General features: G+C 29.9%; 1 protein-coding gene across 2 annotated transcripts; it reads right to left on the bottom strand.

Moving 5' to 3' along the window:
• Nucleotides 1-126: 126 nt before the first annotated feature.
• On the bottom strand, nucleotides 127-4,415 carry LOC130675092 (uncharacterized). Of its 2 annotated transcripts, none has more exons than XM_057480583.1 (3): nucleotides 3,616-4,415; nucleotides 1,053-1,212; nucleotides 127-616 (listed from the first exon to the last, which is right to left on the bottom strand). In XM_057480583.1, exons 1-3 carry the CDS (start codon nucleotides 4,123-4,125, stop codon nucleotides 432-434), a joined length of 855 nt encoding a protein of 284 aa, XP_057336566.1. In that variant the 5' UTR covers nucleotides 4,126-4,415; the 3' UTR covers nucleotides 127-431. The 2 variants fall into 2 exon arrangements, with proteins under 2 accessions (XP_057336566.1, XP_057336567.1); XM_057480584.1 differs by having other exon boundaries at nucleotides 445-627; nucleotides 3,616-4,394.
• Between the last annotated feature and the right edge of the window lie 9,023 nt (nucleotides 4,416-13,438).

Raw genomic sequence — 13,438 nt, forward strand, 5'->3', positions numbered from 1 at the left:
ATTTATATACTTGCGTGCGAAGATGATACAAAAAAAAATTATGAATTAATTTTATGAGTAATTGTAATTATATAAGAAAATTATTAATTAGTCCTGTAATTAAATCATAGCTTAAAAAAAAAAAAATTATATAAATGAATAATCTTTTATTGAATCCATTGATGAAACACTGGATACAATTTATGCTTGAACAACAATTAATACGTTTATATATTTTCTTTGAATCTTCAATAAGAAGCTCGTTGCAAAATGTTATTAGTGTGCAGTAGACTGTATAGAAAATTTGAACATTAAATTCGAAGACTTGGTTTGATATATAAGCTCTTGAATTTGAATATCACATAGAAGAGATCACATTGGAAAACGGGTTTTGTGGTTCTAAAAATTTTAGTGAGCAGAATTAATATTAATTATTATTCTTAAGAGGATGATCAATGACGCCTGATGAGTCGCGATCGATGGTAACCAATAAGAAATTCATTGTCATTAATGTTGTTGGATGTTGATGGGCGTCTAGGTGACCTCGGTGGTGTTGCGGAGTCACACAATCCATAGTCTTTAGTGACAAAAGCTACTGGAAATGATGAGCGTCGAATCAACGGCGGTGTACTCGTCCCTGGAACGCAACTTTTAAAGTTTTCTTTTGATGTCTTTATCTTTTTACTTTTATATTAATAAGTAATAGATTAATATATAAATCAGCCCAACCTCATAATATATAAGACTGAGTTGGGACGGTAGGGGAAAAATTTGTGGAATTCGGGTTCCCCCACTACCATTCTTAACAGCGTTATGCGTCCGAACCTCGCTATAAGATTATCGATGTTTTATTATGTAAAATGAAAGAGAGATTTGCTGCATTTTGTTCGTACTTCAAGTTAGTTTTATAACGGACTGAACGCAATATGTAAATCAGAGTATATTAGTAGAGAAATCGTTTTAGAAATTTTTTAACAAATTGAAGGGAAGAGTCTTATAACGAGGTCGGGGTACATGAATGAATAATTGAATAATTAATTTGAAAAATTAATAAAACTGTTGAATCGTATTACCGGAAACTCGTACTGTTGAACGCTGTAATCCCATTGGTACATCCAATGACATTTGTGTTTTCAAAAATTGCTCACGGCTAACATGCTTTCTAGGTAACATCAAATCTACAATTGACTGTCTCCTAGGTATCCATGTACTTTCAATACTTGATGGTGGATTCTGAATTTTCAGGAATGACGATTAACATACTGCCCTTGCTTCGAAATAGAGAAACAAGTATAATTTTATTTTACAAAAAAATAGAACATCTTTCCATTAAAATTTAATTACAAAATTTATTTATTATTCTCATGACAATTTTTCTTATGAAATTTATTTTTGTATTTTTTATTTAATTCAGAATTCAATATTCAATTGACTGGTTACTATTGAAACTTGTGGAGTAATTAATTAAAAAAAAAAAAAAAAATTACAAGATTTAAGTTTAACGCTGAGTGAATTGAAAAAAAAAAATTAAGACTATTTTCAGTATAAAATTTAAAAATAATTAGCATAAAAAATATTTTAAAATAGAATCGTAATGTCGATTAATTTTATTTAAGAACTTTGTATAGACATAAAAAGTATTTAATTAAAATCCGATAATTGTTTATTACACTAGAGTGATTTTATTTAAAAATAGAATGCCGGAAGAATTTTTCTAAATCGGTCAATGTGGGGATAAGCTGTTGAGATTTTCATGTTGACAGGAGAAATATTAAGACAAACAATTTTTACAGAAGTTATGATAATACTCTGAGGATAATAACAATTTTGTTTTATAAAAACCACTATAGCTTAATTGGAATGTTAATTTTATTTTTCTATGGTTGAATCTCATTGAGCTAAAATGTCACGTCTTGTTGCTTCTTTTACTCTTTTTTCGAACTATCTATAATTTATTTTATTAACCCCTTATAATCTAATTCAGTTTAGATTTTGTAATTAAAACTCGATACTCTTAGAACTATGCAATGATTAAATAATTTATAAAATTATCATTAGGATACTAATTATTTAATTAATTATTTTCATGCATGAAAAATTTTAATTATTTTTAGAGCCACCGAAACTAAAATTCATTAATAAAATTTTTATTATTATGTAATTAAAAAAATTAAAGAACTTAGATAATTAGTTTAGTTAAGTAAAATTAATTTTTTTTTTGATAACTGTGACTCCTCACATCACTGGCAGAATAAATATAATAGACAATGCATGAAAGAATATATATTATTGTGTCATAAAAGTTATACAATACATTGGAAAAAGTTGCGAACAAAAATTATTCAATTAATTATTTCTCTACTTATCATATGACAATTGATTGGCAACTGACACCATACGCTGATTTAAAAATTAATATAATTAATAATTATTAATTTTTAATTTATTGCCGTTTTACGTTTTGGTTTTATTCTAATAGAATAACATTTCATCCAAAAAATTTTTTCATTATTAAAATTAAGTGACATAGTGATTCCCTAATTGAAAATTTCGATTGAATCTAATTGGATCCGATTAATCATTAAGTATTAATACTATTTTCCAACTGAATCCGATTGAAATTTTTTCATTGGACTCAATCAGTCGTACTCTCTAAAAATGAATTAGTGAAATTCTCGCGCAACAGTGGATAGTCACTATTTCTACAGCTATAAGTATACCACTAATTCAACTAGTGGTATACTTATAGCTGGTTCCCAGTGAATATTCACTAATTTAAAGTGATTTTCACTGATTCATTTTTAGAGAGTAATCGGAAACTAATATCCATATTTGATTTTCAATCGGAACCGATTAGTTTCAATCGAAATTTTTAATCGGGTATTGTTTTCTTCGGGATATAGCATTGCCATCTTTTACCTCAACTACTTTTAATTCAAGTTTTCTCGCTCTCCGTTCTTCTATTTAGCCAATTTTTCCCTTTATGTTCGCAATTTCTACACATTTTCTTTTTTTTTAATTTTCCTGCAACTAAGCACTCGCGCCCAACAAGCCCCTCAATAGAGTTATAATTTTTGGTAAAAATATTTCACTCCAAAGTATATTTTACTGTTCGATATAGTCATTTTCAAATTGGTCAGATATTTTAGAATAAATAAAAAATTGGGAATCATTACGATTGTTTAGAAAATTTTGAGGTGTTATTTAAATTTTTGAATCAATATTCATACGAAAAAATGTATACCCAGGTATATATACCGGCAAAATAGTATACATGCGACAATACTAAAGATATAAATCGCAATATACTATTTTTCCCGGGAATATATTTTTTCGTGCGGGTATTTTTCAGTAAAACTCATAAACTTGGGTCTTATTACTAACAATAAAACAACTTTTCCTTTCAATTCCGTACTATTATTATTTTTTCTTTGGGACACAATATTTTTCTCCTGCATTCTTAAGACCGTTACTCTCATAATTTGATTTCTACTCAAAATACTTCACAACATAATTTTATAATCCAGTCAATTAAATCTTTACTCAGCATAAATTAATTTTTAATGGAAAGATATCTTCAAAACAAAAAATCTACAAGAAAAAAAAAAAAAAATATAAAAAAATTAAATTGCGTACCTGAGTATTCATGAAACGTATGCGTAAATATTCTGCAAAGGCACCAATGATAGAAAAGACAAGCATTATCATAAGAATATAATCTGTGACAGGTACTGATTTGGGACGTATAATTCGGAAACTTGGGCTAGATAAATTTGTTGCGCTTGACGTATTTTCTTTTTCAGTCTTATTTATTTTAGTCGCTCTGTTCCTTACAGGTTGCACATTTTTGTACGTACAATTTCGATCATAATTGTTAGTAAAAATAGAATCGACGATAAATTCATAATTGTAAGGACACAATTTAAGTTTTGCGTAGTCAATTTGTTTTTCTTCTGGTTTCAGATATTCATTTGTGTCATTAATGTCATTATTATCATTGTTAATATTATTATTCAAAGTATTGGCATGTGTATCCTCGTAATTTGTGTCAAGTAGCATTCGTAAAGGAAGAACAAGTATTACAGCAAATATTATTAAAATAGTAATGATACTAACATTTATTCCTAATGATAGTCGACCATCCATTTTAAATTATTATTATTATTATTATTTTTTTTTATCTAGGATAATTAATTTTATTTCTTAATTTAAATTTTTTTTCAAAAATATTCACGTTACATCGTATTGTTTGTTTACAATTCACTATTTATTTGAATTGGTTAATTTAACTTTTTAAACATCACTCATGACGCGAGTGGACTGGTGAGTGTACCAATGTTAGTCACTACTAAAAGCTCGCACTAGGGGTATTGATTATTTGAAAATTTGTTTCTAGTGCGCAAGATCATGAAAATAAATTTTTATCACTGATATCAATAATTTTTTTTTTTTAATGTTGGAAATTAGCTACGATGATTTAAAGAAAAATATAAATTTATTAAGGAAAATGCACTTACAGATGCGTATCTGTTCTCTCGAGTGATTTCCCGAAGACTAACTTGTTCTCTTAAAGTTATTCAAGACGGGGGTTTAACAACTTCCCCTCTTTTTACTTAAAATATAGTTGTCTATTTTAAAATATACATCTTTACTTGAAAGCAAACGTATTGTCCTGCAAAATTTGCAACCACGGTTGCTTAGAATTTAGGCCTAACAAAGATGTTCTTTGACCGCCCCAAAGTACCTGACGTCATGAAATTCCAGGTAAGATTAGTCTATTATCTTCTACAAGTACCAAATATAGCAGTATAAATTCGAAACTCAACAACTATTACTTCGTTTCGAAAGTAATATATTTGACATTACATTGATTCTAATAAAATTTAAACTTTTAAGAATATTTAGTTAAAAAACAAATTTTGAAATAAATTATACTTCAAAATAAGACACAACGACGCACGTTTTTAAAAACTATTTTAAACTTTTTCAAAAAATAAGGAAAAGAATACTAGTTGAGTTAAAATTATTAATGAATGTTTTTTGACTCTTCTGTAAACTTTTTTTGACACCCTATTCGCTCAACACTATCATTTCTTCCACACATCATACGTTCAGAAAAATCTGATTTTAAACTATTTCTTAAGGTTTTTCCAGATTTTCATGATCGTTTGTTGATAGTATTAACCCTAATCTCTCACCAGGGGTCTGAAAACCTCTAGAATCAATCAGAGTAAATTTGAACGAGACGAAGTTTGAATTAAGACCTGTGATGTTACACAATGTCAGTTCCAGGTCTCAACTATACGCTCAAATTACCACGAGCCGAGAAGCTTCTATGTTTCTTGTGGGAAATTAATCTAAAAGTATTAACTAATTTTTAAGGAGATATCCTTTCATACGATGTCTAAAATAATTATACTTTTCGGATCGTCTTACACTGTAAAAAATCCGGAGTGAATTTGGAGTGAAATAAAATCCGGATTCACTCCGGATTCACTCCGCCACTCGGAGTTCCGAAGTTTTAAAAAAAATCACTCCGCATGCGGAGTGAATTGGGAGTTTTTTTTAGCGGAGTGATCTCGGAGTGACGCGGATTTTATTTCACTCCCAATTCACTCCGGTCCGGAGTTTTAATACTTAAATAAATTTATATTAATTTATATGAAACTGCTAAACAATGTGTGTGTGTGTGTGCGAGTGTGTGTTTGCGTGCATGTGTGTGTTTGGGTGTGTGTGCGGGTATGTGTGTGTGCAAATGTGTGCATGTGTGAAAATTTGTGCGTGTGTGCAAATTTGTGCGTGTGTACAAATGTGTGCGTGTGTGCAAATTTTTGCGTGTGTGCAAAGGTGTGCGTGTGTGAAAATGTGTGCGTGTGTGAAAATGTGTGCGTGTGTGAAAATGTGTGCGTGTGTGAAAATGTGTGCGTGTGTGAAAATGTGTGCGTGTGTGCAAATTTGTGCGTGTGTGCAAATTTGTGCATGTGTGCAAATTTGTGCGTGTTTGTGTCATTGTTTTAAAGTTTAGAACTCAGTCAGTGCGTTTTAAACTTTTTTTCATCAGAGTTTATTTACGCGGTAAATTTGTGTCATTGTGTCACGTTTTAAAGTTTAAAACTCAGTCAGTGCGTTTTAAACTTTTTTTCATCAGAGTTTATTTACGCGGGTAATAAATTTGATATTAATTTTGTGTAAGAAAACTAAAGAATAACTATTAGGTTAGGTTCCGATTATATTAATATGATATAACTCATATGATTAGAGAATTTAAGATTATGAAATAAATTTTATTGAGCATTGATTCCAATGTTTCGTTTATATATTTACAACCTCCTCAGGCTTTCAAAATCTTTGCTTAACATTAATTAATATTATTAAGCCTTCCCTCGCGGACTCGGGATTACTCCGAAATCATGGTGAAATTTCGGTGAAATCATAGTGAAATGACAGTGAAATCACTGTAACTTTGTGCCATTTGCTTACTGTGTGATAATTATCATCCGATGGTAATTTTATGATGATTTCACCATCGATTCATAGTAGAATCACCATAGCATAACAGTCAATTTACAGTAGTACAGCTGTAAGTTGACAGTAGTATTACTGTGTATTTACAGTGATTTCACTATCAGTTTATGCTGGATCTGCAGTGCTTCAGTCATGCTTTCTCAGTAATAATACCGTGATCATACAGTGATTTCACAGCAGTCTTACTATAGATTCTTCGTGAAATCACAATAATATCGCTGTGAATTGACAGTAATATTACTGTGATTTCTTAATCATTTAATCCTGGATCTGCTTAGTTTTCATCGAGATTTAGGGGCAATATTGAGATCCTATATTTATTGATTCAAAGATAATAATAATAAAATTAATAATAATATCATAATAGCAACAATAATCCTAATCTTGGTTTTTCAATAAATAATTTTTCTTGTTTAAAAAAATCATTTAGTATCCATCCCTTTGTACGACTTCATGTAATTATTCCTCTGGAGGATTAAATGCTATTTTTTTACCCTCGGTAAAGAAGGAATTTTATTTTTTTTTAACGCATGATGGGACTCGAACTGCCGACCCTTCGATTGAGAGTAGCTTAAGTCATGTACTTTAGCCCGCTCGGCCACCACACGCATTCGGAACTAAATATTTAATCTGTTACTTCATGCTATTCAATACTATATATACTCAAGATTAAGCTATAAGAAAAATTATTTTATTAAATACTATAAAATTAAAAGAATTCGATATTTATCAAAAAAAAATTTTTGCCTTCATTTGTAAATCATCAAGTTTTCTTAATTTAAGAATATTTTATTTTAAATTATGATAAATAATAAATATTTACTATTGAAATATTAATCTAAATGATATTCTCTTTATTTTTTGCAGTAGTTTAAATTCAATTTATACAGTTTTAAAAAAAAAGTTATTCAATTTTTTTATTTATTTTTTTTTTTTCATAATTCTGAAGAATTTTACCGTCTTAAGCTTTTATAAAATTAACTAAATTAGACAATTACAGATAAAGTTTCGCTCGGAAATTCCTAAAATAGCTAAATTTATAATAAATAAAATACATTTGTGCCCAAATATTTGCTAAACTTACAAATAATTATAGGAGCATTTATGAAATAATTGATATTATTTTTTTTTAAATTCCATTTCTATCGATTAATGACATTAAAAATTCAAATTTTTGATTTTGAAATTGGATTAATGATAGATGTACCGTATCAGATCACTATCAAAGTAAAGTGAAATCATGGAGAAAACGCTAATAATTTGCTGTGAAAATATCATAGAGTCACAGTGCTAATACTACTAGGTTGTCATGGGATCACGGTAAATTCATGGTTAAACCACTATGAACTGACTGTGAAACTATTGTAAAGTCACAGAGTTAACACTATCAGATTACTATGGAATCACAGTGAATTCGTAGTGAAATCACGATAAACTGACTGTGAACCCATGGTAAAGCCTCAGTGTTACCATTGTTGAGTTACCATAAATCGATAGCTGATCGACAGTAAAATTATCATGAAAGTATGGTAATTTAATTGTAAAATTACTGTAAAATTACTATATAACCAGAGTGACGAAATGGCACAAAACGACTGTGAATTCACTATGAAATTACCATCAATACACAGTAAACTTACGGTAAAATTGATTTCACTGTGATTTCACAGTAACCCCGAATCCGCGAGGGTTGCATTAATATATTTTTTGTACTTTATGAATAAAAATCATTAATAAAATAATTTTAAAAAAGTATTGTACAAGATTCATTAGTCCCAATAACTTTGGCAGAGACTTTGAGTCAACACTGTAATCCACCGACGACAGCAGCGGCATCATTATCAGTTGAAAAAATTCCTGAGACAACTGAGATGATTAATAAAACAGAATCTAAAGCTGAAGTTGAACTTCTGACGAATGAAACTCTAGATCAAGATAATAAATTAATAAAAAATGAAAAACCCGGGAAAAAATGATCAGGCCTGACCATGCCTGTTCATGTATGATCAGGCCTGAAATTAGACCTGATCATGCCTGAAATTAGACCTGATCATGCCTGTTCATGTATGATCAGGCCTGACATTAGACATGATCAGGCCTGATCATACCTGTCCATGCCTGTTCATGTCTGAGGCGTTAAATACACTCAGGCCTGTTCATGGCTGTTCATGTCTGTTCATGCCTGACCATATCTGTTCATGTCTGAAGTGTTAAATATGCTCAGGCCTGATCATACATGTTCATGTCTGAAGCTTTAAATACGTTCAGGCCTAATCATGTCTGTTCATGCATGTTCAGGCCTGACCATGTCTGTTCATGTCTGTTCATGTCTGAAGCGTTATATGCGTTCAGGCCTGATCATACCTGTCCATGCCTGTCCATGTCTGTTCATGCATGTTCATGTCTGTTCATGTCTGAAGCGTTGAATAAGCTCAGGCCTGTTCATGCCTGGTTATGTCTGTTCATATCTGTTCATAGATATAAAATTTTTTTGACCAAGTATCTATCACGTATAACCCGGGAAAAAAGGATCAGACCTGATCAGATATGAACAGACATGAGTCTTAAGACTTTCAGTACTTGAAGTTCGTACGAGACCTACTTTTCAACTCAATCTCTTAGGTCAACAGGTAACGAGGCTAAACAATGCGAATCTGGTTGCGTTCCCCCTCAGGTTTTCCTATACATAGACAAACTAAACCTAGTACAAAACAAAAATAACAACCCTATCTTATACCACTGGAGCCGCAACAAAGCCAATAAGAGAATAGCGCTAAACTCAGCCACACTAACCAACAACTCTGTCTATTCAACGTCCATACCCAGATGTGACGCACTGTGTCAAAAGAGATTATTTAAAAAATACTGGTGGATAGACCACGGAACACCAGAGATAATCCAACTAAAAAGAAGACTAGCTATCGGAGCTGAATATTTATAATTAAGACATGTAAATAATGTAAATATGTAAATAGATACCTTAGCCAGTAAGTACCGCACATCTCAAACCATATATAAACAGTTTTTTTCCATTTTTTTACTGTTGTACTATAAACCATATTAAAATCTCAGCATATATAAGCAAATTATTGCAATACAAGCACAAGTAACCGCCAATTAGGCACATATATCAAGTTTGCGAGAGCGACAAACAATCGCCATCAAACTATGCGTATTACATATAAATACAAATATTGTTTCAAAGGTATTTTTTTAAGTTTATATCTACCTGTAAACCATTTATGTATGTTATCTTTGTTTTTATTTTTGAAATAAACTTTAAATATATAAAAAAAAAAAAAAACAGGTAACGAGGCGAACTTTCAAGCGCAAGGTCCACGGTTCGAATCCTAGACACTCCCATATTTTTTATTTTTTTTCATTTTTATAGAAATAATTATATATAATTGTATATAGTTATGCATAATTATATATAATTATATAGGACCATTTTTTATATATAATCGTTTTACCAGAATGGGCATGAACAGGCATGAACAGACCTGATCAGACCTGAACATGTCTGACCAGGCCTGATCAGGCATGGTCATTTTTCATGTATGATCAGGCCTGAACATTTTTTCCCGGGAAGAATAAAATTAAAAATTAATTTTTTAACTGTAAATAAATATTCATCTACTGTTCAAATTTACAAATATAATACGAGTTTATAATTAAATTAAAATTCTTTTATTTATCATCATTAATTAATAATTAATAGTATTCAAAATTTAAAAAAATAATTATTAAATTTAACTTATTACTCTTATAAAAGTAATTCTTTATCAAGTATTCATTTTTTAAATATTTAAAAAAATATTAATAAAAACACAAATTAAAGGAAACGAATTAATATTAAATAACAAAGAAATATGAATTAAACTAAATTATTTTTTAGCTTTGTTAGATCCATCTTACTTTCTGCTTTTCCTTGATCTTTCTTGGTAGATCTAAATTTGTTTTTCCTTCAGTCAATATATTTTTATGCTTAAAACGAAAATTTTTTTCTTGTTTTAAGAGTTTTTATTTCTTAGTATGAGAGAAATTTTTTTGAAGAAGAAGGTGTTAGTTTTTTGTAGCAATATTGTATTTTTTTATTAAAAGAAAATAAAATTTTTCGGTATAAGTACTTTTCTTTTAACGTAAGAATTTTTGTATGTCCTAACCGAGAAAAAAAAAGTTGCTTAAACCAAGAGAAAAATTTTTTGGGAGAAAAGATATATATCTAGGAGAGAGGTCACCGATGCTAGGCAGTAGCAGCGGGAGTAGTTCGATGCTCGCCACGAGATGGCGCCCACCCTTTTGTAGTGTTCCTGGTAAGATACTTATTTCAGAATTTATATATTCTATACTTGGGTGCAACTCAGTTGATAATATTTTATTGATGATCTGTTAATAAATTATAAATTATTTAAAAAGCAGTTTTGATACTTTCAGTCGTTAAAACTTATAAGTAAAATAATAATTGACCATGATAGATTATACTATCAATTAATGTTCCCTCGATGTTGATTTTCTCTGTTTTTCGCTGTTCTTTCAATAAATTTGTAACTAGACAGATACTGGAAAAAATATTTCCTGGCTGTTAACGACCTTTTTGTAATTCATCAGCCCTGATATTAGAAGGCAGAAAAAAAATACCAGGTTTCTCCTGAAAAATTCCATCTGCTGCAGAAGGTGTTGTTTTTGGACCCGCAACCTGGTCCTCAACACCATTAGCCTCATGGGGACCTCTTCCAGTGATCCGACAGCCGCTCGAAACATTTCCTTAATTGCCTCCAGTTGGGAATTGATATCGTCGAGCTGGTTGATAATTTCTATGAAATTCGCCTGATTGTAGTGCGCCGTCTGTTAAAAAATGTTAAACAAATAATTTTTTATTGTGTAAATTATTTTTATTTAATTTTCTTCCCTTTTTAAATTTATTGAATAATTTCAGACTACCCATACGGAGTCGCCGATGCTCGAAAAAAATCTACGATCGACCGAGGCTCGGCTACCAATGCTCGGTCGAGCGTCGGTGCTCTATTATCAGCCTATGGCTGTGACACCATCGGTAACCGAACTATAGTAATAACAATGAAATCCGATCATCAGCCGATTCTCGGTCGACGATATGATAAATTTTCTTTTGCGCATGCGCACTAAATATCACATCAGCTATTTTTAAGCATTATTTACCTGTAATACTTTTTATTAGACCGAAGCAATTCTTACTGAATATAACCGAAAATAAATTTATCGTTGTGATTAAAAAAAATTTTGTAATTTATAAAATCATGTCTGACCGTGTAAGAAAACATCGGGCATTATAAAAATACATGGATAACAGATCTCAACCGCCTAATACACCCTCAGTGTTAATTGTTAATCATCATATTACAAATGATGGTGAACATGATAATTTACACAGTGAAACAATTGTAAATAATGTTGTAAATAAAGAAATTAATTATAGTGTATTTAATAGTAATAATGAAAGTGATGAGAATAGTTTTAGTGATTGTGGAGATGATACACTCAGAGAAAAAAAAATTTGTTTCGAGTATTTTTTATACTTATTTGTGTGAATACTTAGAACAAGAAATTTTTCCTGAATTGAAGTATAATATTTCTTATTTTTAGCAACTATTGCTTCGATCTAGTAATATATTACTAGATACATGAGTTACTTGTAACAAGAAATTATTTCTTGAATTGTGTTGACATATTTTTATATATTAAAAAAAGCAATTACGTAAGCCAAGAAAAATCTTTCTTGGACCAAGCAATTTTTTTCCAAGTTCGAGAATATTTTTTTCTCAAATCAAGAAACTTATTCTTGGCTAAAGACATTTTTTGTATTAAGTCAAAAAAAAAAGTTCTTGAACTAAAACGAAAAAAAATTTTAAACTAAGTAAAAAAATTTCTCAGCCTAAGTGATTTTTTTTTCAGTTCGAGAGTATTTTTTTCTCAACTTAAGGAATTTTTTTTCATGGTGTGACGAATCACAACAGTTACACATATAAAAAAAAAAAATTATTAAAAGAAAAACAAATAAACGCAAAAAAAATAATGCGTGTAAAAAAAAAATAAATAAATAAATTTAAATGAATAAAGAGAGAGAGAAAAAATAAAGCGAGTGAAAATAACAAAGTGTGCAGACGCAGAGTACAAAAGAAAAAATTAGTACCATGAGTCACCGCTAGGCGCAGAAAAGCGCTGCAACATTTTCCTAGTTGGACAGTTAGAATAGAAGTAATAAGTTCCGCTCAAAGAAGTGAAAAAGTCACTCTGGCAACTTCTCGCTACAGGAGAATATCTTAGTAGAAAAGAACAAGTACCCTTGGGGAGAAAATACTTGAGAGTAAATTTTTGGAATGCTTTTCAGTCATATCAAACAGCACAGATGAATCCGAAGAAGAATCCATACGGATTATGTTTAGATACAGAATATAAATGTTTAATTAGTGAACTTGAATATTTTATATACTAAATGAGAATATTTAATCATTATTCTCAAGTATTGTAATTCCTAAATATAAATTTTTAATTTCTGAACTTAAGTTGTTCAAATACTAAATGAAAATATATAATTATTAAATTTAAGAATTTTAAATGCTAAATTAAAATATTTAAATATCGATCACGAGTATTGTAAATACTAATCTTCAATTTTTAATTATTGAACTTGAGTATTTAAACTACTAGATGTGAATTTTTATTATTTAATTGGAGTATTTTAATTACTAAATTAAATTTTTTTAATCATTTATTTCAAGTATTTTAGATACTAAATTTTGGTCGGTCAATATTCTTGGCTGAGACAAAATTACTAGGATGAGCCGATCCTAGGCAAGTACAATAGGATAATCCTCGTATCCTATCCTCGGCCGATACTCGGTTACTATCCTCGGCCGATGCTCAATCGGCAGCCTCGCGCTGATGTTAACAT

This window comes from Microplitis mediator, chromosome 9 (assembly GCF_029852145.1).
Source record: "Microplitis mediator isolate UGA2020A chromosome 9, iyMicMedi2.1, whole genome shotgun sequence".
NCBI classification, from domain to species: Eukaryota; Metazoa; Arthropoda; class Insecta; order Hymenoptera; family Braconidae; genus Microplitis; species Microplitis mediator.

Coding starts and splice junctions, on each gene's coding strand:
- LOC130675092 (XM_057480583.1), bottom strand. CDS start 4,125: ATGGATGGTCGACTATCATTAGGAATAAATGTTAGTATCATTACTATT. Junction 1,213..3,615: donor TACGTTTCATGAATACTCAG/GTACGCAATTTA, acceptor CTGAAAATTCAG/AATCCACCATCAAGTATTGA. Junction 617..1,052: donor TTCAACAGTACGAGTTTCCG/GTAATACGATTC, acceptor GTTGCGTTCCAG/GGACGAGTACACCGCCGTTG.